Source organism: Gymnoscopelus microlampas, assembly GCF_963454915.1.
Source record: "Gymnoscopelus microlampas genome assembly, chromosome: 16".
Lineage (NCBI taxonomy): Eukaryota > Metazoa > Chordata > Actinopteri > Myctophiformes > Myctophidae > Gymnoscopelus > Gymnoscopelus microlampas.
Window position 1 is genome coordinate 47,751,091 of NC_139953.1, and position 25,656 is coordinate 47,776,746.

Genomic DNA, 25,656 nt, shown 5'->3' on the forward strand with positions numbered 1-25,656 from the left:
GTGGTGGTAGAAGTACTGAGAACATTGATTTAACACAACAGTATGGCAGTACAATAAAAAAAACGATTGTGGTCCATTGTACTCAATTCATCAGCAAGACATACAATACTACATGATCATACATACAGGCACAGAGGATGAAAGCAAGTTATTATTTTGTGGAACCCTGGAGGAGAAACAGCGGTTGTTTGAGGTGATTTCTACACACAGTGTCAGGAAGAGAGCTTTTCTCAGGACCTCGAGAGACATCGCCCGTCAGGAAAGAGAGAGACAGCCATCTGACAAAGTTGACAATGAAAGGAGATGTGATTTTGAAGCACTTGATATTTCAGCAGTGATGTGTAGTGGTGGTGGACATCAGTGGGAAACACACAATATGTCAAAACCTTTTAGGTAAAAAGTCAACAAGGCAAACCCACTAATAAAATAATGTAAAAGACACTATGTGATATGTGTTGAAGCGTCTATGAGAAATACACCTTGATCATTTTGAATACATGAATAAATCCAATGATCGGTGTGATAGTCGATAAGTGAAATGTATGCATCCACGAGTACAAGCTTGAACACAAGTGATCTCATACAGGGATATTATGACCATTGTCCCATCAGCTAATCATTAAACCAAGTTTGATCATACCTCTACACACAATGAACTCATTTCACCTCCAAACCACTGCTGTATTTGGGTCATTACCACTCACTGTACCATCACGTGTGACCCAGTCCTGTTGAGTCATTACCACTGTACCAGAACATGTGACCTAACCTTGCGTCACCAGTCGTTCCACCTCGGAGGAAAGCCTGGTATTCGTTATTAACTCTCTCAGTGCCAATGAAATAAAAAAATGTGTTCTCTAAACTGCCAGCATTTTTTTTTTTTCAAAGTTAAAAAAAAAGTGCTTAGGAAGCGATATACAGCCTTTTTCAGTTATAAGTTAAACAAAGAGTGGATGGAGCTGCAAATCTTCAGATAATGATATCTTGGGTTCTGAACATTTTTTTCCAAAAAAAGTTCTGGCACTGAGGGCATTCAGAAAAAAACTCGGGATAACTCGGGGCTTGGCACTGACAGAGTTAAAGACCTGTGTGATCCGGTCTAGAAGCCATGCCTACTGAAAAAAAAGAAGAAAAAAAAAAGTTTTGCGGAGCCGCTTTGTTTTGGTTGCCCAATCCCTATTTAAATGGAATAGAATTTCCCCATGGGATAATAAAGGTAGACAGACGCTAAATAGTACACGTGCGCGTACCACGTTTGTGGTCGCTGGCGCAAATCATGTGCGTGAAACAAGCGTGTGCGTCCCCAAAATCATACTTTGGGCGCTCATATCCCCGCACGGGTATGGTCTAGTTTTACTAATAATGACAAAATACAGAATGTAAGCTTTCAAATGGTTTGTCTTGCATTGCAATCTCAACATATTTATAGAAGATAATGCTTATTTGTATTTGAGAAAGAGCACACACTAAAACAGAGAACCCCACATACATTATTTATCAGCTTGTGTTCCAGTTCTAAATTTTGTCTCATTTATTTGATTAATCACTTCCAATTGTACTTGTTTATCCTGTATGGGTTTTCTCTCCTGATAGGATAAAAAACTAAAAGTAGTTTATGTGTATTAAAGAACTGGAGAGACGTGGGGGACCCCTGTTTTAAATCATCAATTGTAATGCTTTGTATGTAATGTCCTCTCCAGGCTACGGTCCAGGCTGGGAGGTGTGCAGTCTGCTGGGACAGTGTGAGGGCTACACTGACCTGGGGGCCCGGCAACAGCTGCTGGCCTTCTCCCTCACCCACTGCCCCCCCGACAGCATCCACGGGCTCCTGGGGGCCTCCAGTGACCTCCAGACACAGGTCTGTCCCTCCACCTCTCACCTCTCTGCCTCAACTTAACACTCCATTAGCTCGCTGGCGTCTCTCTTTCTCTTTCGCTCTTGCTCCCTCGCTCTCTCTCTCTCTCTCTCGCTCCCTCTCTCTCTCTCTCTCTCTCTCTCTCTCTCTCTCTCTCTCTCTCTCTCTCTCTCTCTCTCTCTCTCTCAATTCAATTTTATTAAAGTGTCAAATCACAACAAGTTGTCTCAAGACACTTTACATTTAGAGAAGAGACCCGACAGTCCCATCCTGAGCAAAGCAATTTTGCGACAGTGGCAACGAAAAACTCCCTCTTAACTCAATTCCTGCCAATCACGCATAAAATGCGATCTATTACATAGCGCACTTGGCCGCCAATCACGCATAAACGCGTTCTATTGAAAAATTGAAAAAATATTGAAAAAAAAGGAGATATGATTTTTTGAAGGAAAAGACTCCCATCCACTTCCTTGTTAACTTAAAACTTAAAAATGATGTATCTCGGCTCCTGCGTACTTTTTAAATTTCAATGAAAAGACCCTAGGCTCTAGGGTGGGGGCCTTCTGCCTTGACCGTGTCGGGAGGAAAGAAGAGAGAGAGAGGGAGAGACAGAGGAGAGACAGAGAGAGATACAATTAGTAACAATAACAATAGTAGCTCTCGCTCCCTCGCTCTCTCTCTCTCGCTCCCTCTCTCTCTCTCTCTCTCTCTCTCTCTCTGTCTCTCTCTCTCTCTCTCGCTCCCTCTCTCTCTCTCTCTCTCTCTCTCTCTCTCTCTCTCTCTCTCTCTCTCTCTCTCTCTCTCTCGTTTTCACCCTTCAACTTTTACCCCTCGAGCTCCACCGACTGTAGTTTTACCTTTTGTGTGATAACAAACAGTGTACAACTTTACTCCTGAATGAAAATGTGGGACGCGTCTGTGTCATTTTAGATTTCTTTGGCTATTCAAAAATAGCAGATCTACAAGCTCATGGCGCGGCACCGAGTGCCGCGCCATGAGCTTGTAGATCTGCTATTTTTGAAAAATAGTGAACATTTTGTGCAAATCTTTGAATATATATTCTACAAAGAGTTTTTTGAAGAAAAGGAAAACGTATGTTGCTCTATCAGTGGTGCTCCAACCTTTCCATGTGAAGGACCCCCAGCAATGCCAGCATGATATGTATTTGGCCACGGACCCCCATCTCAAAATATGTTGTTCCGGGGACCCCCCAGAAGCACAGATCGGAGTAAAAAAAACATTTTCACGATTTTTCAAAAATAGCAGATATACAAGCATGAGCTTGTATATCTGCTATTTTTGAATTGCCAAAGACATCTAAAATGACACAGATGGGTTCCCGGTCTTAAATGGTTAAAGTCGCTTGTAAATGTTTGTTTGCATTTGCTTGTTTCTCTCGCGAAACCTGTCAACCCTGTAAGCCCCAGCCCAGAGTGTAGAAAAGAGAGTAATGACACGCTTTGATCTCGCCGCAAAGCGGCCTCCTATGGGCTATAGTTCCAAACATTAGAACTATGTCATTGAGATAGAGCACTTCCGCATTCCATTCTTACTATGGGAGTCGACGCGAGTGTCAGAACTCTCTTTATGGCTCTGCGAGCCATAAAGAGAGCCATGTCTCTACTGAGACCCAGACAAACAGCCCAGATAGCCACAGCATGATGTAACATGGTGACAGTGTGAGGGTTAAATGTATACTCATAGTTCTCATGGTGGGGGGGGGGTGTCTCTGCTGCAGGTGTTGTACCAGGTGGTCAACTACCAGATGGACCCCACGGACCCCCACAGAGGACCAGAGGAAGACCACGCCCACTGCCCCCAGGTAGGTGTGTGTGTGTGTGTGTGTGTGTGTGTGTGTGTGTGTGTGTGTGTGTGTGTGTGTGTGTGTGTGTGTGTGTGTGTGTGTGTGTGTGTGTGTGTGTGTGTGTGTGTGTGTGTGTGTGTGTGTGTGAGAGAGAGTGTGAGAGTGTCTGTCTGCATTGTAGTGTCGTCATGTGTGTGTTTGCTGTGTTGTTTTGCAGTGTGTTTGTGTTGTTCCATATTTGATGAGGTGTAAATCTTACCGTCAGGGTTGTTCCACTCTTCTGCTTTATTTATGATCCCCTGGCTTCCCATGCGATGACACACACACACACACACACACACACACACACACACACACGCACACACACTCGCACACACACACACACACACACACACACACACACACACACACACACACACACACACACACACACGCACTCGCACTCGCACTCAGACAGACACACTCAGACACACTCAGACACACACACACACACACACACACACACACACACACACACACACACACACACACGTAAAATGATTTTACTTTTCTTTAACACCCACGTGTAGACTCACCAAAGCACTTATCCCGGAACAGCGCCTCCTATAGGCCATGGGTCTTTATCATGGGGTCCAGTAGGATGTTTTGTTTGTTGTTATTTTTTATTTTAATTATTCAAGTTATTTGAAAAAAAAAAAAACAGTGAAAATAAAAAGCTTTGGAATACTTTCAACAGACAGTGATCTCAGACAATCTTCTAAATATGGCCGACGGCTTTGAAAGTCTTTCATCAACTTTTATGGAAGGTTTTCTCAAAAGCAACATCGTTTAATTTAACCCATTAAGACCTGAGGTGATTCTTAAAAATGTTTTCTAAATCCTAGAGTGCGCGGCACTCTGTAATCTAAGTGACACATATGCGTTCCAGGTCTTAACCCATGAAGACCTGCACTGTGTCATTTTTAGATTTAAGCTAAAAAGCATTATTTTACACTTTGGGCTATTCAAAAATAGCAGATATACAAGCTCATAGCGCGGCACCGAGTGCCGCGCTACGAGCTTGTAGATCTGCTATTTTTGAAAAATCGTGAAAATGTGTGCAAATCTTTGAAAATATATATATTTAAAGCAAACATTTTTAACTCAAATCTTTACTTCTGGGGGGTCCCTGGAACAACATATTTTGATGGGGGGGTCCGTGGCCAAATACATATCATGTTGGGGGTCCTTGACATGAAAAAGTTTGAGCACCGCTGATATAGAAACATACGTTTTTTTCAGAATACTGTTGAGATTTAGTAGACATGTAGAATCGGCTTCAGGTCTCAATGGGTTAATGGTCTGTCTCCGCCAGGTAAAAATTCGGCCTTCTGGTGGCATTTATTCCTCAACGTAGTGAGGGATGGAATATTAATATGAATATGAAAAATCTAAAAGACACAGTTTTTTTTTCTTCATATAATTCACTCTATATTATCATGCTTTTATTATTTATTATAGACAGTTTTTTTTTCATGCTTTTGGGGATCCTTAGTATATCTCAATAATGTGAGCAGAGACAACACAACTCAGATTGCACACATTGCATTTCAGTACATTTAATGTATTGTATTTGCTTTCTATTATTTTGTTTTTATTTTACTTTTAACAAGTAATGTTAGATTTACAGTAAGCTAACGTGTAATGTTAGCTTAAATCTGTGTGTGATGTTTTTTCTAAAATAATTTACTGGAGAGGACAACGACAACTTCATGTTTTTTCTCATTTGTTTAAGTTGGATGGGACATGTCCCCACTGTCCCTGCTGAGATCAGTGTCCATGTTGACATGAGAGATGATCAGAGGAGCAGAGTTTGTACCACCAGCATTAAGACCAGGACTGAAGTATGGATATAGTTTCTCAGTGAAGGTGCAGCCAGTGAAAGAGTAGAGATGAACTCTGGCCTCCACATCATAAAAGGAGACCAGACCCTCCTCATAATCCACAAACACTCCCACTTTCTGGACCTCCTCTCTTACAGGGAGGAGGACATTAGGGCCAGCACAAGCCTCGTACTCATTTCTATTCCTCAACACTATAGTCCAGAAACCATTGTTGGGGTTCGCTGTGATCTTTCCCTTCCTGTTGATGGACTCTCTGGCCACTCCTAGATCCCACCTAGTCTTCCCTTTAACCTGAACCTCATAGTAAAACCTTCCTGCGGAGAAGCTTTGTTTTCCTAAGACACATACACAATAAGAGAATCTCTCTGTGTTGTTTGGAATATTCTTCTTTATGTTTCCTTCACTCACGTGTCTTCCATCCTCAGACAGGATGAGGTAGGGATGTGCTGTATCAGGGTCCAGAGTCACATCCACTGCATATTGCTGGATCCTCCTCAGATCAACATCAAAGAGCTTCTTCATCTCCTGACTGAGTGTCTTCTCCAGCTGAGCTACAGCTGTCCTCACAGTCCCCACATATGAAGACTGATGGACATTGACATGTGTCCAGTCCTCGGTGGGTGGAGGGGTGTTGATGGAGGTGAAGTTCTGGAGGAGGTGGAGGTGGTCTTCAGTGTGTGAGAGCTGCTTCAGCTCAGAGCTTCTCTTCTCTAACTGAGTGATTTCCTTTTGCAGATCTTTGATGAAGCCTTCAGCCTGTTTCTCTGTTGTTTTCTTCTTCTCTTCAATCACATCAATGAGCTCAGCCTGGCTCTTCTCAATACAGCTGATCAGAGCAGTGAAGACCTGCACACTGCCTGCTATCACTGTGTCTGCATCTTTCCTGCTGATCTCTACTGAGTGTTTGACCTCCTGAATCTTCACTTGTCTCTCCTGGATCATCTGCTGGATTTCAGCCTCTGTCTTTGCTTCATATTCTTCTCTCCACTTCTGAATCCTGAACTGTTGAACCATCTCAGAAATGAAATAGTTTACAGATACCTCTGGTCTCTTATTGAAGATCTTGGCACACAGTGGACACCGACACACATCATTAATGTCCCAGTAATGTGTGATACAGGTCTTGCAGTAGTTGTGTCCACATGGAGTGACGACTGGATCAGTGAACACATCCATACAGATAGAACACAGGAAGTGCTCTTCAGACAGCAGACTGCTGGCGGACGCCATTTCTACACACTGAGAATAAGTATGAAAGTCTGAAACACTGGAAATATTGTCAAAACTACTTGTAAACTTGATAAACTTCACGTTTTGTCTCTATCAGCAGTGGTGCTGGTATGTCCTCAAACAGTGATGTCTATCTTGACGATCCAGGAATGTTTAAAGATTTGATTACCGCAGAATATTAAGGTTGTATCCTTCCATGTGTGCTCTATTAGTCTTTTTAGTGTGCAATGCTCTCTTCTCATTGGCTAACGCTCCTCACACTCTGTGTAATCAGCTTTTAAGTTGATTGAAATCTGACCTCATCGAATGTGACGTCAGTCTTGCCCAAATATGGAGTTCAACATGGCTGGGTTGCCATGGTGACAATAAGAGACCTGACGGACTGTCAATCCATCTCAGTTGTCTTTGATGGCGCTTAACGGTGTAGCGTGTGGAGGTGATCTTAACACATTTACTGCCTATCCCGAGATATCTCGTTATAGGGTCTTTTTGTGGTTTAACTCTTAAACTGACAGGTTTTGTTTTGACCCCCACAGACTGCCAGACTTTTCTAAGTTAGTACTTAGAAAAATGTTATTTTCTTGTCCGTTTATTTTTTAACATTGAAGTGAATGGAGCAGCAACTTTTTAGAAAACGTTATTTCTGGATCTTTGTGACGAGCGGAAAAACGGAAAACCACAAAAAATAAACATTTTAGATTATTTTTTTGTAAAAAATATTTGTTTTGCCGGTATTAGATAAATTCTCAAAAACGTTTAACAAACGTTTTTGGCGGGTAATTAATAGACGTTGTGCTGTTTTCTGTACCATCCTTGATTATTTTCTCTTCCCATCCGCTTTCGACTCATCCTTTTTCAAAAATATCCGTAAACCGTTTCCTGTTTCCGGTTTTATCTTGAGTTAACTGTTTTGCCCTGGTTTTTGGCTAGACATGGTCGTTTTCACATGGTATAAAAACGGGAAAGGGAAAGCTCCGGTTATATCTTCTTTTCTCTGGACGACGAACAGTTAACCCCTTTGTGTTTACCAACGGTCTGACACGCGATCATAATATAAAACTAGAAAAAGTGCTCCTCGGAGCACAACTCTCCGCCAGAAGACTTGTGTTGGTTCGAAGGTCGCGAAGGTCGCTATCCCTCTTGTATATGTGTCCTATCCATCCTGTCTGGGTAAGTGTCCTCTTCCGTCCTGTCTGTGTAAGTGTCCTATCCCTCCTGTCCTATCCGTCCTGTCTATGTAAGTGTCATATCCCTCCTGTCTATATAAGTGTCCTATCTGTCCTATCTGTCCAATAAGACAGATAGGAACAATTGGACCGCGACTACTTGACTACTTCCGGTTCGAAGTGGCCGGATTTTCGGTATTGGAATCTGGCTTATCACAGTGACACATGTATTTATAGGTCGCTATCCCTCTTGTATATGTAAGTGTCCTATCCAACCTGTCTGGGTAAGTGTCCTCTTCCGTTCTGTCTGTGTGAGTGTCCTATCCCTCCTGTCTGTATAAGTGTCCTATGTCATATCCCTCCTGTCTATATAAATGTCCTATCTGTCCTATCTGCCAATTATGTATCAGCCATGCAGCCATTTCATGGTTCCCGTCTTACCTCACTCTGACAGTGGCGGAGACACTGTCAGAGTGATGCCATGTATATATAGGCCCGGTGGCGTCACTAGCCAATCAGATCACAGTATTTCACGTGTCACGTGAGGCTTGACCAATCGGTGTGTCATGTTTAGAAAGTGAAAACGCAGTGATAACAATACTCTCCTGGCGGAGAGTAATAAACTAGAGGTTTGGGCCGCCTCACTTCCCTCACATCTAGGCCCCATCATATCACAGTCCATCACAGTCCATATTTGGCAGTGGTAGCTGCATTGGAAAGTCCTTATGGTTATGACTGATCATGGTAATTGACTAATCGATTAAAGGTTCTATGACAATCATTTTCACTTTCTTTATTGTCTCCGCCAGAGGTGGAGAGTATGTTTTCGTCTCCGTCCTTCCGTGTGTCTGTCAGGCTAACATTGGTCAAGCTTCACGTGACACGTGACAATGTGTTGAAAGGGTGTGCTTTGATTGGCTAGCGAGACGCATGACGAAGTGAGCTTCCATCAGCCAAGCTAACATTGGTCAAGTGACACGTGACAATATGTAATATAAATAGGTAAGACAGGATTAATCAGGAACAGTACTGGCGGAGACCTGTGCTTCGAGGAGCACATTTTCAATTTTTTAAATGTTTTTTGGGGGGGTTTTATGACCTCAATTACAACCAAAAAATCTGAACTTTGAACATTCAGTGGATTCTCTGTGGTCTGGGGTTTTCTGAATAATTAGGCTGAAAAGTAATCTGAGCTTGGCCCTTGGGCAGTGAAGTCACAGCCGATTAATCCCGCCCACTCCCCTCCTCGCCCCTCCCTATCGCCCCTCCCTATCCTTTCATTTTTGGGGGGGGGGGGGGGGGGGGGGGCGGAGCAGAGGCGATGATTGAAAGGCAAAATCTCTCAACAGCGACACCCGCAGGCAAAGATTTCTTTTTTCATTGCAGTTGAAAAGGCTTTAGAAATGTGAGAGAAAAACACCTGCCATGGATCAATGGAGTGGATTTTTTTGTTAAAACTTTTTATACACGTTTGAAGGACCATGACAAAGACTTTTAATGTGTGGTAAAACTGAACGTCATGAAACCTTTAATATAGATACTGTGGCCAGAAAGAAGGAAAGCTGCTGTGGCTAAAATGTTAAGATGTAGTAGGAAATGTAGTTTTATATTAACCCTACAATATGTTAGTACATTGAAGGCGGGGAAAAGGCCTATATTATAGCCAGAGCTCTGATCTGGTCTGTGGCAAGTTTCGGGGCAAATGGAGTGATCGTGTGTTGAGCTAACCTGGACACATTTTGGAGGTCATTTCAATTCAAGTAGTAGGATAGGATAGGATGTGCTATGTAGTGGGGGTCCCTGCTTGGTCTCTCTCTCTCAGCTAAGGGGTCCTTGGCCTGAAACAACCTTGAACACATGAGGAATGTAAGGGAATGCCCAAAGCCATAGGATACATTGCAAAAACAATTAATAATAAATATATATATATATATATATATATATACATATATTCTTTATTTATTTTTTTCCGTTTTTCCGTTCGTCATAAAGAACCAGGAGATAACATTTTCTAAAAAGTGCTGCTCCATTCACATCAATGTTAAAAAATAAACTGACAAAACAAATAACGTTTTTTCTAAGTTTAAGATTACAAAAGTCTGGCAGTCTGTGAGAGTAAAAAAAAAACCTGGCAGTTTAAAAGTTAAAAGACATCAATATCATGCTGATGGTGTGTGTCTTTTGTGATCTAGTGAGTCCTTCAATACATGTCTTGAATTAACCAAGAGGACGTATGGTTAATGTGGTCCTTATTCTGAAACACATGCATTGTGGAACCCATGTATTTATGCTGTCAGGCTCACCTACTTATTTTTATTCATTTATCTTATTTTCATTATTATTTTTCATTAATGCACGTGTGGAGTCAGTTTATAAAATACACGCATCATTTATTTCTATTTCATTTACTGGAGGGACAACTTCATTTTTTCCTTCTTTTTTGAAGTTCCAAGATCATCGTCCATGTTGACATGAGAGATGATCAGAGGAGCAGAGTTTGTACCATTATTTAAACCAGGACTGAACAATGGATATAGTTTCTCAGTGAAGGTGCAGCCAGTGAAAGAGTAGAGATAAACTCTAGCCTCCACATCATAAAAGGAGACCAGACCCTCCTCATAATCCACAAACACTCCCACTTTCTGGACCTCCTCTCTTACAGGGAGGAGGACATCAGGGTCAGCAGCAGCTATGTTCTCATTTCTATTCCTCAACACTATAGTCCAGTAACCATTGTTGGGGTTTGCTGTGATTGGTCTCTTCCTGTTGATGGACTCTCTGGCCAATCCTAGACCCCATCCAGCCTTCCCTTTAACCTGAACCTCATAGTAAAACCTTCCTGAGGAGAAGCTTTGTTTTCCTAAGACACTGATACCTGGATAGAATCTCTCTTTGTTGTCTGGGACATTCTTCCATATGTTTCCATGACTCACTTGTTTTCCATCCTCAGACAGGATGAGGTAGGGATGTGCTGTATCAGGGTCCAGAGTCACATCCACCGCATATTGCTGGATCCTCCTCAGATCAACATCACACAGGTTCTCCTCCATCTCTTGACTGAGTGTCTCCTCCAGCTTGTATCAGCAGTGGTTCTGGGGTGTCTTCAACCAGTGATGTCTGTCTTTACAACCCAGGAATGTTTATGATGTGATTACAGCAGAATATGAAGTTGTAAGGGTTTATCTTTCTATGTGTGATCTAATAGTGTGTCTTTCAGTGTGTGAGGCTCTCTTCTCTGTGACTAATACTCCTCACACTCTGTGTAATCAAGCTCTGTGTAATTTAAGTCAAGCTGACTGTAATCTGACCTCATTAACTATGACGTCAGTCTTTCCCAAATATGGAGTTCCACACGGCTCCAGAATGACCTTGAGGAATTGTGTGTGTGTGTGTGTGTGTGTGTGTGTGTGTGTGTGTGTGTGTGTGTGTGTGTGTGTGTGTGTGTGTGTGTGTGTGTGTGTGTGTGTGTGTGTGTGTGTGTGTGTGTGTGTGTGTGTGTGTGTGTGTGTGCGTGTGTTTGTGTGTGTGTACTTTTACAACTACAGTATACTTGTGAAGGCCAAACGGTCCCCACCAGTATAGTAGAATTTGATAAACAGACATTGTGAGGACATTTTTTGATATTATTACATTATTATTCAAGATACTGTACATGGTCCAACATGATTTTAGAGCTATACTATCCTTACACAACGGCAGCATTTCCAATAAACAATCACAAAACATACAGTATCGTATCAAACTATTAACCCATTAAGACCTGATGCCGACTTTTCATATACAGTACATACAGATTTAGTATATTTGGCCGCAAACCCCCTTCTCAAAACAATTTGTTCCAGGGAGGGACCCTCCAGAAGCAGGATGCCGATGTCATTCACCAAAAATAAGTTATCTACAAAAATATAATGATTGTGTAAATTGTTCTCATAAACTTGTCGTCCTAAGATGTTTGTCCTCACAATTATATTGAAACGTGTGTGTGTGTGTGTGTGTGTGTGTGTGTGTGTGTGTGTGTGTGTGTGTGTGTGTGTGTGTGTGTGTGTGTGTGTGTGTGTGTGTGTGTGTGTGTGTGTGTGTGTGTGTGTGTGTGTGTGGCGGTGGTGTGCATGTGAATCGGTCTGCATTGTAGTGTCTGCATGTGTGTGTGTTTGCTGTGTTGTTTTCCAGTGTGTGTGTGTAGTAATATACAAGTAAATGGGCATAGTTTTTGCATTTTCTGTTCTGATATTTTCAATGAATAAAATGCCCCAAATAGGAACGTCATGTTTAAAGACCATTAGCCGCCGTCTTCGTTTACATTGAACAGAGCAGCACTGCCCTCTAGTGCCATGGTTCTCAAAGTGGGGTCCGGGGACCCCCAGGGGTACTTGAGGGGGTTCCAGGGGGTCCCCAGCTAAATGATGGACAGGAACCAAATGGACCCTTACAGATGTGCCACTTCAAAACTTCACACGTTACTGTTCTTTCCCTGAAAGTGGCCTGAAAAGGCATGTTTTCCTCCCTGTTCTGCCCTTAAAATTGCACTGTTTTGCCCCTGAAAAGAAGTTGTCACTAAACCCCCCCGTTTTTCCCTTCAACAGACACCCATATGCATGAGAACAAAAGAATGTGTGTTGAGAAGGTGTCAGACTCATTATGAGGCGAAAGGTGATTTGAAGAGTTGCTCAAATTAATTAGCATCATAAAAGCAGTGATCATCAAAATAATTCATCATTTTAAATGCCCTTCTTTGTCCCTCTTATTGCCCTGGGAATCCCCTGAAAATTTACTGTCTTGGCGATGGCAGGACATGTGAAGTTTTGAAGTGGCACATCTGTATGTGTCTGTAACTCTGAGAGTGTACAAATGGAACCAAATGGACCCTAACGGAACCTAACCAAATGGACCCTAAATTGACATTGATTTTACAATATGAATTGGGGTCCCAGAGGTATAAATGCCATTAAATGGGGGCCCGTAGCCTCTAATGCATGTCAAACTGGGGGTCCTTGAAATTAAAATGGATTAGAATCACTGCTAGAGCCGTAAACAATCTTCTCTTATGGGGGTCCCTGGCATACCTTTTGAAAATAAGTGTCAATTTGGGGGTCCTTGACATGAAAAAGTTTGAGAACCACTGCTCTAGTGTGTCCGTAATGTATCAGCTCAGCTGTGGAACAGGGACATTGAGCTGTGGGAATCACAGGCGAACGTATGACATCACTCTACCTGGTCAGTCAGTGTCGTCCACATTAGTTTGTTTAAACCTTTAAACCCCTCCTTTATATTCCCTCTCTCTTTTTCCCCCCACACCCCTCCTGCTGGGACTCCGCCCCCCCCCAGACCAGTGCTCCCAGTCTGGCTTCCCCTGTGGGAGCGGCGGGGGTCCTGCTCCACAAGACCACCGCCAAGACCATGGAGGTGCTGTCCACCACGGGACTGACCACCAAGGCCGTCCTGACCGCCGTCACGGACCACCGCTGGTGGAAAGACTCGCTCAACTTCCTCCGCCCGCTGCCCGTAAGAACACACAGCCATGGGATGTACACTACACCGTCACATCCTCAATTAACCACTTTAAGACCTGGAAATGTGTCATTTTTAGATTTGAGCTAAAAAGCATTATTTTACACTTTGGGCTATTCAAAAATAGCAGATATACAAGCTCATAGCGCGGCACCGAGTGCCGCGCTATGAGCTTGTAGATCTGCTATTTTTGAAAAATCGTGAAAATGTGTGCAAATCTTTGAATATATATATTTTTAAAGCGAACATTTTTAACTCAAATCTTTGCTTCTGGGGGCGTCCCTGGAACAAGATATTTTGATGGGGGTCCGCGGCCAAATACATATCATTTTGGGGGTCCTTGACATGAAAAAGATTGAGCACCACTGATATAGAAACATACGTTTTTCAGAAAACTGTTGAGATTTAGGAGACATGTAGAATCGGCTTCAGGTCTCAATGGGTTAACTCATTGACTGCCATAGTTAACACATTTTATAGGTGTGTCTGTGTTCTGCAGCGCGTGGTTAATGTTTAAAGGATCTATACCATGAATTAAAAACAAATATGTAATATTTAATATCATATTGTTTATGTCCCTCAAACGTTTTTCAAAAGGTTTGAGCCTAAATCAAGCCTCAGATATACTCATTCCAACTAACTTCTCTCTGGCTTATAAAGCACTTTCACCTGCAAATCCACACTGTCCTGTTCGGCACGGGGCGCTATTGAGCCAGTGTGTATGCATGTTATCTCCTGGTTCTGTGTGGAACCGACAAACGGGAGGGATTTGCACCCTGACGTGACGTCACGTCAGGGCGCAAATCAGTTTGGTCTGTTTTGAGACCAATTTACAGAAAACCCCAGATTTGCTGTGAAAGCCTGAGTGTTCAAACTGGGGTATTTTTGGGGGATAGAAGAGAGGTAGGGGAGACCAAAAACACAAAAAAGAAGAAAATGTTAAAGGTTCTATGAGATTCATTTTCACTTTTTTATTTTTTATGTTTCTTGGGGGGTTTTATGACCTCAATTACACCCAAAAAATCTGAACTTTGAACATTCAGTGAATTTTCTGTGGTCTGGGGTTTTCTGAATAATTAGGCTGAAAAGTAATCTGAGCTTGGCCCTTGGGCAGTGAAGTCACAGCCGATTAATCCCGCCCACTCTCCTCCTCGCCCCTCCCCTCACCTATCCTTTCCTTTGGGGGGGGGCGGCGGAGCAGAGGCGATGATTGACAGGCAAAATCCCTCAACAGCGACACCCGCAGGCAAAGGTTTATTTTTTCATTGCAGTTGAAAAGGCTTTTGAAATGTGAGAGAAAAACACCTGCCATGGGACCACTGGAGTGGATTTTTTTGGTAAAACTCTTTATACACGTTTGAAGAACCATGACAAAGACTTTTAATGTGTGGTAAAACTGAACGTCATGAAACCTTTAAAATTCATGGTGTGGTCCCTTTAACAATGTTCTTCACGTGTCCTCAGGGTACCAGTGACTCTGGGAACCAGGAAGGGGCGGGGCAGAACGCCAACCTGGAGAGGCAGGGCTGCGGCCCGTTCTACCAGGACCTGTTTGATGACCCATACGTGGACCCGGTGAGTTTAATTCAATACTTCATTTCACGGTTTGCATAAAAAAGTACAGAGGTACAGCTATACAATAATGCTAGAAGCATAACACAAGAAGCCCTGAGAGCTTGTTTCCATTGTGGTTCAATTCAAGAAGACATATAAAAACATACAATAATACTATACAATAGATCAGTGGCTCTCAAACTTTTTCATGTCAAGGACCCCCAAATTGACACTTATTAGCCCGCGGACCCCCATTTCAAAAGATATGCCAGGGCCATAGAGAGAAGATTTTTTTACTGCTCTAGCAGTGATTCTCAACCGTTTTAATTTCAAGGACCCCCAGTTTGACATGCATTAGGGCTACGGACCCCCATTTAATGGCATTTATACCTCTGGGACCCCAATTTATATTATAAAATCAATGTTAATTTAACTCTGAGAGTGTACAACTCTCAGAGTTACAGACCCATAAGGGTCCATTTGGTTCCTATCCATCATTTAGCTGGGGACCCCCTGGAACCGCCTCAAGTAAGTTTTGAGAACCAATGCAATAGATCATCAATACTAGGAGCAGTACAGAATGAAACAGTGGGGGGTTATTTATTTTGGCAAGCTAGAAGACTTGTCTATAAGGAGGGAAGGGAGTCACACTTTTTGATGTCTGGTGGTGGTAGGACATTTCACATGTTGGTGGCATAATAGTAGAATTAATTCATCCCCATGTTTGTGCCAAATCTGGGGGGGGGGGTGGACAGAACCAACAAGTCTGACCAGTGGCGTGCACAGACATTTTGAGGGGCAAGTGCTCAAGTAAATTATACTTTTTTTGTGTTTACTTGGTCTGCTCTTTTATCCCTCTACACCTATACCTCTTTGCCAAAAATAGCCGATCTACAAGCCCACAACGCCTCTTAGCGCGAGGCGTTGTGAGCTTGTAGATCTGCTATTTTTGGCTAAAGTTCTCCTCAGAAAAGGGATGCTAGGTCTCCAGTGGTTATGGTAAAAAGAAAAATCCTATCACATAAAGATTTGGCGGACCCCCTGTAGTAACTCTGAGGACCCCCTGTTGAAGACCCCTGCTGTAAACTGAAAAAGAAGAGGGCAAAGGGCAGGTGCTCCAGCACCACCTAGAGTGGTCTGTGCACGTCACTGAGTCTGACAGCCTTCACCCTCCTAGTTACAATTACAATTTAGACATTTAGCAGATGCTCTTATCTAGTGTGAGATCAAGGCTGAAGACTCGGCCTGAGGTGGGAAGAAGGGAGCACTTCTGTTGCTCCTTGTGATAAACGTGAGCTCTGTCTCTACCTCAGACCAGTGGCGTATCCACCGTAGAGGCAGGGCAGGCGGCCGCCTGCCCAACTAAAATCTCGCCTCCCCTAGAAAATAAAGTAAAAGAAAAAAACAGAATAGTGGCCATTGGACCATTAGCCCGCCTCCTCGTCCATTCACGCGGGCAGGCAGGGAGCTAATCACCACCGTATCCTTTCAGCAGAGCGACCCTCGCCTGTATTGTGATGCAAATGTATGTATTTGTCTTCATGGGGTGCCAGGAGTGCCAGGGGTGGGGGTCTGTGCCATCACCTGTATTCACCTGGCATAAAAGGGGCTCCGAGAGCAGCTTGAGCCATTCATTACTAAACTACAACATGGAGAGACCACCGCTGAATAATTGATTGATTGATTATACTTGCATATTGTTTTTATTAACGTTTTTCAGTTTTGTAGTCAGTGTAGTGTTGTTGTTTACTTGTTTCCCCCGAGATTTTTCCCTGAGTGCCACTGCCTCAGACTTGTAGATCTGTACGTCCGCAGAACAGGGATATGGGCTGTGGTTCATGCAGTTGAGGATGTTGAGAGAGGAGAGAAGGAGTGGGTTTGGAGGAGGTTCATTAAAATGTCATGAGTGAACACTTATCTTGTCTCTCTGTTTCCCCTCGTGTGGGCTCTCTGAGCCATCCACATGATGTGTGTCTCAGGGTAAAAAGACCACTAGTGGCCCCCCCGGGGCATAAAAGGTCAAACTGCTCCTTTTCTTCTCACTTGGAGCCTTTTCCCTGCTCTCCATCAGTTCCTCGCGAGTCACCCCCTGGAATAATGCATAAAAACACCATAAAGCCTGTCAGCTGTCTAGAAGGACATTAAACGGGGGCACGGTGGCGCAGTCGGTAGCGCTGTCGCCTCACAGCTAGAAGGTCCTGGGTTCGATTCCCGCCAGGGACGCTGTGGGTGCTGGGGGGCGTGTCTTCTCCTCCGCGTCATCAGCGCCCATACCCAGGGTGGGGTTGGCGAAAGGGCCTACTCTGTGTGGAGTTTGCATGTTCTCCCCGTGTCTCCTAGGGTAGTTAATACCCTCACAAAAACATGTAGTAATCCTGGTCGCTATACCGCCTCCCCCCATGACAGCCGGGGCGCCTGATGGAGGGGAAGGGAACTGGTTGGAATAACGTGTTCCTTCCACGCGCTCCGTCCAACCAGGGAAACTCCCCCCTGTCAGGTGCTCTCATGCACTGAAGGAAGCATGAGCTCGGCCCTGGCCTCCCCAGGCTGTGGGGGACTGGTGTCGCGCTGGTGTAGGGCTGGTGTAGCGCCCAGGATCACGTAGGAAATTGGCACCGGGTGAAAAAAATTGGTTACAAAAATCGCGGTATAAAAATTAAATTAAAAAGAAGGACATTAAACCCTCTCAGGCAACGTTGTAGCAATTTTGAATTTGGCAAGTTATACATTAAAATACAAACGTTTTCTGGGCATAAAAATCCTACCTGTTTATGACTCTGTTGTACACTATGGGGAGGGGGGGCAGCAGTGGGGGATGATTTAGGGTCAGGTTTATATAATGCAGTAAGGTTTGTACATATCTATACTTGAACATACATCAGTGTTGGCAAACAATGAGACTGTGTGTCACTTTATCTTTGCCATTCCACCCCCTCCTTCTATATATGTGTATGTATCTTCATCCAGAGTCAGAACTGTATTTATTTATGTTTATATTACAGAGTCAGAACTTGTTCTATTCATGTATTTATTTTTGTATATATTAGAGTCAGAACTAATATTTTTACTACTATTTATGTACGTATGTATGTATGTATGTATGTATGTATGTATGTATGTATGTATGTATGTATGTATGTATGTATGTATGTATGTGTTTCAGAGTCGGGATGTGTATGTATATATATGCATGTATATATTACAGAGTCAGGATGTGTATACATATATTTATGCATATGTATATGTAGTATACTATTTGTATGAATAGAGTCAGGATGTGAATATATTTATGTATATATTTATTTATATATTTCAGAGTCAGGATATGTATATATTATATATATTTTATGTATGCATATATTTCAGAGTCAGGATGTGTACGGGTCCTTCAGCACCGTGCCTCAAGAGAACTTCGCTGAGGTTCTGCTGCGAACCGGCAAGCTGGCCGAGACCAAGACCGAAGGACAGGCGCCGTTCCCCGCCACCGAGGGTACGCACACTATAACGTGTGCGCACACACACACACACACACACACTTTAACGTGTCGCACACACACACACTTATAACGTGCACACACACGAGACGATGTGCACACACACACGTGCTTCAAGCTCGCAAATCTTGCACACACTTACTTGTGAAATAGCATCATATGGGTTAACCCATTAAGACCTTTGGCTATTCAAAAATAGCAGATCTACAAGCTCGTATCGCGGCACCGAGTGCCGCGATACGAGCTTGTAGATCTGCTATTTTTGAATAGCCAAATATTAAATCTTAAAATGACACACAGATGCGTTACCGGTCTTAATGGGTTGATTTCCCGTAACACAAACACAGTGAGATAGTTGTGAGATAGTTGTGAGTCGAAGCATCAAGACTGTGATGGATCACCCCCCCCCTCACTCACCCTGATCACTGTTACTACAACACTGTAGACTGTGATGGATCACCCCCCTACACACCCTGATCACTGTTACTACAACACTGTAGCTCCTGCAGACACACGTTGGTGATGCATGTTCGTCCTTCGCTTGTGAAGATGACCAAGTGACTTCACTTTTTGAAAATCAACCACACACTTATACAGATACACACATACAAGCATGTGCACCTCACACTCGCGCACTCATGTGCGCACGCACGCACGCAGGCACACACACACACACACACACACGCACACACACACACGCGCGCGCACACACACTGTTATCTGTATTCAACGCTCTTTATTTGCAGTTATTTACTTAGTCAAGAGATGGAGATACTCACACTCTCTCTCTCTCTCTCTCTCTCTCTCTCTCTCTCTCTCTCAGTGTTGTTACAGTTGGCCAACGATGCGTTTCCCAGGGACATGACGCTGGCCCTGGCCTACTTACTGGCCCTGCCACAGGTTGGACACACACACACACACACACACTCACACTCACTCACACTCACACACACTCACACTCACACTCACACACAGAGAGATTTTACATTTTCAACACCCACCTGTAGACTCACCAAAGCACTTATCCAGGAACAGCGCCCCCTATAGGTCATGGGTCTCCAGCATGGGGTCCGATAGGATTTTTAGTTTGTTGTTATTTGTATTTATTGTTATTGACTCATTCACTGCCAGACTTATTTCTGGCTGCGTTTGCCCACTGACAGCGAATTTTCTATTTTTCTTACCTTTTCAAGTAGTAGTATCTCCAGTATGATGGATCCCCTGATGGTTGCTAATCACTGAGGGTTTCACTGTGCTTCCACAAAAGAAAAAAAAATCATCGCGACCTCCCGTTCGCTTTCATACGCATTTGAAAATAACGTGTCTCGGCCAAAAATACATAGTAAAACAAAAAAAGTGCACAGGAGCCGAGATACAGGATTTTTAGGAAGTACGTTTTTTTTTCTTTTTTCAAAAAGTCGTTCTTAGTCGTTCTTGGCAGTCTGGGCCTATGGGAAAAAAAGTAGTTACAGTCGTGGCAGTAAATGAGTTAAAAAAAAAAACAAGAACAAAGAATCATTGAAAATAAAAAGCTTTGGAATGCTTTCAACAGACAGTGATCTCAGACAATCTTATAAATATGACCAACAGCTTTGAAAGTCTTTCATCAACTTGTATGGAAGGTTTTCTCAAAGCAACATCATTTAATACAGTGTAGTATGATGTGGGGGTCCCTGCTTGGTCTCTCTCTCTCTCAGCTAATGTCTGGAATTAACCAAGGAGGACGTATGGTTAATGTGGTCCTTATTTGCCAGACCCAAGGGGTCGGCCTACATGAGGCTTTGTCCGCCTTTCGTCCATACATGGGCAGACAGCCTACAGTACATGAGGCTTTGTCTGTCCCCCTTTCGTCCATACATGGGCATAAAAGGGACCTCGGTCTGTCCCTTTCTTCTCCATACATGGGCATAAAAGGGACACAGGGAGACACGTCATGCGAAGTCCGGCTTAGCCGTGACGTAGTGCTCTGATTCTAGGAATTTATTCTGGGTCTGGCAGAACCAGGTCTCCTGGTCTTGTTCTGAAACACATGCATTGTTGAACACATGTATTTATGCTGTCAGGCTCACCTACTGCATTACAATGCATGTTTTTATTCATTGTCTCCGCCAGGAGAGTTTGTTTTCACTTTCCGTCAGCCAAGCAAACATTGGTCGAGCCTCACGTGACACTTGACAATACGGTGAAATAGTGTGATCTGATTGGCTAGTGACATATAACGGGCTATAAATACATGTGTCACTTTGAAAGAGTCTTTGCCTCTTTCAAAGTGAGGTAAGACAGGAATAATCACTAAATGGCTGAGAAATGGCGGATACTGTAACAATTGGATAGGACACTTACACAGACAGGACGGATAGGACACTTACATAGACAAGACGGATAGGACACTTATACAGACAGGACGGATAGGACACTTATACAGACAGGACGGATAGGACACTTATACAGACAGGACGGATAGGACACTTATACAGACAGGACGGATAGGATACGGATAGGACACTTATACAGACAGGATGGATAGGACAGTTATACAGACGGATAGGACACTTGTGTCATGTTACTATGACACAGTAACATTCCCAACACAAGTCTGCTGGCGGAGACTTGTGCTCCGAGGAGCACTTTTTCTAGTTTATCTTATTTTCCTTATTATTTTTTGCGGCGCTAGCCGCTCTATACCTTTAGGTATAGAGCGGATCCTGCTCTATACCTGGCTTTTGCGTCAACGTTCTGATTGGTCAGACACGTCAACAAAGTGATTGGTCAAGCTTCACGTGACACGTGGCTATAAACACATTATAAACACATATCGATGACAAAATGTATCAAAGGCGCCGCTACCTTCACACAGGGTGTGATTTTTAATTAAAGGAGTCAGTTTATAAAATACACGCATCATTCATTTCCAAATAATTTACTGGTGGGACAACTTCATGTCTTCCTTCTTTTTGAAGTTGGAGGGGACATGTTCCCTCTGTCCCCATAAAGATCATCGTCCATGTTGACATGAGAGATGATCAGAGGAGCAGAGTTTGTACCACCAGCATTACGATAAGGACTGAAGTATGGATATAGTTTCTCAGTGAAGGTGCAGCCAGTGAAAGAGTAGAGATGAACTCTGGCCTCCACATCATAAAAGGAGACCAGACCATCCTCATAATCCACAAACACTCCCACTTTCTGGACCTCCTCTCTTACAGGGAGGAGGACAGAAGGGAAAGCAAGAGCCTTGTACTCATTTCTATTCCTCAACCATATAGACCAGTAACCATTGTTGGGTTTCAGTGTGATTGATCCCTTCCTGTTGATGGACTCTCTGGCCACTCCTAGACCCCACTCAGTCTTCCCTTTAACCTGAACCTCATAGTAAAACCTTCCTAAAGAGAAGCTTTGTTTTCCTAAGACACAGACACATGGAGAGAATCTCTCTGTGTTGTCTGCAACAGTCTTCTTTATTCCTCCATTACTCACTTGTTTTCCATCCTCAGACAGGAGGAGGTAGGGATGTGCTGTATCAGGGTCCAGAGTCACATCCACTGCATATTGCTGGATCCTCCTCAGATCAACATCACTCAGGTTCTCCTCCATCTCTTGGCCGATTGTCTTCTCCATCTTTTGACTGAGTGTCTTCTCCATCTCTTTACCGAGTGTCTTCTCCATCTCTTGACTGAGTGTCTTCTCCATCTCTTTACCGAGTGTCTTCTCCATCTCTTGACTGAGTGTCTTCTCCAGCTTATATCAGCAGTGGTTCTGGGGTGTCTTCAACCAGTGATGTCTGTCTTTACAACCCAGGAATGTTTATGATGTGATTACAGCAGAATATGAAGTTGTAAGGGTTTATCTTTCTATGTGTGATCTAATAGTGTGTCTTTCAGTGTGTGAGGCTCTCTTCTCTGTGACTAATGCTCCTCACACTCTGTGTAATCAGCTTTTAAGTCAAGCTGACTGTAATCTGACCTCATCAACTATGACGTCAGTCTTGCCCAAATATGGAGTTCCATACCTTCACAGGAATATTGGGTAACCATGGCAACCTGATATAAACAAACATGGATGCAGCAATATGCCCTTTTCTTTTCGGAAATCTATACATCCTTCAATGAATACAGGAATCTGTGGGTGTGTTGGTGTGTACCTACATGTCTGTTTCCCTTTATCCATGTCAAGGACCCCCACATAGCCACAGTCCTCTGGGGGGCCAAGGACCCCCACATAGCCACAGTCCTCTGGGGGGCCAAGGACCCCCACATAGCCACAGATTGCCAGCGAATTTTTGATTTTACTTACTTTTTCAAGTAGTCACAGAATATTTATCTCCAGTATGATGGATCCCCTGATGGTTGCTAATCACTGAGGGTTTCACTGTGCTTCCACGGAAAAAAAAAAAATAGTAAAATGTTTTAGTCGTTCTTGGCAGTCTGGGCCTATGGGGAAAACAGTCGTTGTAGTCGTTCTTGGCAGTAAATGAGTTAAAAAAAACAAGAACAAAGAATCAGTGAAAATATAAAGCTTTGGAATACTTTCAACAGACAGTGATCTCAGACAATCTTCTAAATATGGCCAACAGCTTTGAAAGTCTTTCATCAACTTTCATGGAAGGTTTTCTCAAAGCAACATCATTTAATACAGTGTATTATGATCTGGGGGTCCCTGCTTGGTCTCTCTCTCTCTCTCTCAGCTAATGTCTGGAATTAACCAAGGAGGACATACTGTATGGTTAATGTGGTCCTTATTCTGAAACACATGCATTGTTGAACACATGTATTTAATGCTGTCAGGCTCACCTACTGCATTACAATGCATGTTTTTATTCATTTATTTTATTTTAGTTATTTTTCATTAATGGAGTCAGTTTATAAAATACACGCATCATTCATTTCCAAATAATTTACTGGAGGGACAACTTCATGTCTTCCTTCTTTTTGAAGTTGGAGGGGACATGTTCTCCTCTGTCTCACCAAGATCATCATCCATGTTGACAGGAGAGATGATCAGAGGAGCAGAGTTTGTACCACCAGCATTAAGATAAGGACTGAAGTATGGATATAGTTTCTCAGTGAAGGTGCAGCCAGTGAAAGAGTAGAGGTGAACTTTGGCCTCCACATCATAAAAGGAGACCAGACCCTCCTCATAATCCACAAACACTCCCACTTTCTGGACCTCCTCTCTTACAGGGAGGAGGACAGAAGGGCCAGCAAGAGCCTCATACTCATTTCTATTCCTCAACCATATAGTCCAGTAACCATTGTTGGGGGTCAGTGTGATTGATCCCTTCCTTTTGATGGACTCTCTGGCCACTCCTAGAGCCCACCCAGTCTTCCCTTTAACCTGAACCTCATAGTAAAACCTTCCTAAAGAGAAGCTTTGTTTTCCTAAGACACATACATAATAAGAGAATCTCTCTGTTGTTTGGAACAGTCTTCTTTATTCCTCCAGTACTCACTTGTTTTCCATCCTCAGACAGGATGAGGTAGGGACAAGCTGTATCAGGGTCCAGAGTCACATCCACTGCATATTGCTGGATCCTCCTCAGATCAACATCACTCAGGTTCTCCTCCATCTCTTGACTGAGTGTCTCCTTCAGCTTGTACCAGCAGTGGTTCTGGGGTGTCTTCAACCAGTGATGTCTGTCTTTACAATCCAGTAATGTTTATGATGTGATTACATCAGAATATGAAGTTGTAGGGTTTATCTTTCTATGTGTGATCTAATAGTCTGTCTTTCGATGTGTGAGGCTCTCTTCTCTGTGACTAATGCTCCTCACACACTGTGTAATCAGCTTTTAACTCATTCAGAGCCATTGACGTCACGTTTCTCATAAGCCCAGAGTGCCAATGACGTCACCGATGTCATAAAAAAATAAAATAAAAAGAATATTATTACTCTCCGCCAGGAGAGTATTGTTATCACTGCGTTTTCACTTTCTAAACATGACACACCGATTGGTCAAGCCTCACGTGACACGTGAAATACTGTGATCTGATTGGCTAGTGACGCCACCGGGCCTATATATACATGGCATCACTCTGACAGTGTCTCCGCCACTGTCAGAGTGAGGTAAGACCATAGAGGTATATAATATAACTAGAGGGAGGATTGCCCCGCCCCCAGCTATCATTTCAATGAATGTGCTCACTGGCGTTTTGAAGCACCCGGAAGCCTGCCGGAAGTAGAATTATTGAGACGGTTTTGGGTTGGCGTAAAGTTATGAGCATGCGCACTAGTGTGCACTAGTGTGCAGTTCCAGCTTTGGCCACTGGGGTGGCAGCTTCAAGATTTCTCAGCGGCTCTGGGGGCTTGGGTAAGACGGGAACCATGAAATGGCTGCATGGCTGATACATAATTGGCAGATAGGACAGATAGGACATTTATATAGACAGGAGGGATATGACATAGGACACTTATACAGACAGGAGGGATAGGACACTCACACAGACAGAACGGAAGAGGACACTTACCCAGACAGGTTGGATAGGACACTTACATATACAAGAGGGATAGCGACCTATAAATACATGTGTCACTGTGATAAGCCAGATTCCAATACCGAAAATCCGGCCACTAGCTCACTCCCAGACCTTCGAACCGGAAGTAGTCAAGTAGTCGCGGTCCAATTGTTCCTATCTGTCTTATTGGACAGATAGGACAGATAGGACACTTATATAGACAGGAGGGATATGACACTTACATAGACAGGACGGATAGGACAGGAGGGATAGGACACTTACACAGAATGAACGGAAGAGGACACTTACCCAGACAGGATGGTTAGGACACTTACATATACAAGAGGGATAGCGACCTTCGCGACCTTCGAACCAACACAAGTCTTCTGGCGGAGAGTTGTGCTCCGAGGAGCACTTTTTCTAGTTATTATTATTATTATTTTTTTTTTAAATGTTCAGAACCCAAGATATCATGATTTGAAGATTTGCTGCTCCATTCACTTCTTGTTTAACTTCTTACTGAAAAAGGCTGTATCTCTGCTCCTGAGCACTTTTTTTTTTACAATGTATTTTTGGCCTTGGCACAGGGATGATAAAGCCAGAAATAAGTTTGGCATTGAATGAGTTAAGTCGAGCTGACTGAAATCTGACCTCATCAACTATGACGTCAGTCTTGCCTAAGCCCCGCCCCTGCGAGGAGCAGAGGATTA

The 25,656-nt window shown here is 43.3% G+C and overlaps 2 protein-coding genes across 2 annotated transcripts in view; one reads left to right on the top strand and one right to left on the bottom strand.

Annotated features, from left to right (window-relative positions):
- Positions 1-25,656, top strand: part of nbas (NBAS subunit of NRZ tethering complex) — a 250,929-nt gene that overhangs the window by 129,721 nt on the left and 95,552 nt on the right. The window contains 6 exon segments of the mRNA XM_084082265.1: positions 1,701-1,858; positions 3,594-3,677; positions 13,264-13,440; positions 14,911-15,021; positions 18,367-18,490; positions 19,318-19,394. Of these exon segments, the coding sequence (XP_083938391.1) occupies positions 1,701-1,858; positions 3,594-3,677; positions 13,264-13,440; positions 14,911-15,021; positions 18,367-18,490; positions 19,318-19,394 (731 nt within the window).
- Positions 5,429-6,772, bottom strand: LOC311063904 (E3 ubiquitin-protein ligase TRIM21-like; the record flags this gene model as incomplete). The annotated part of the gene is made up of 3 exons (XM_084083538.1): positions 5,429-6,127; positions 6,389-6,604; positions 6,713-6,772. 3 exons carry the CDS (start codon positions 6,770-6,772, stop codon positions 5,429-5,431), a joined length of 975 nt encoding a protein of 324 aa, XP_083939664.1.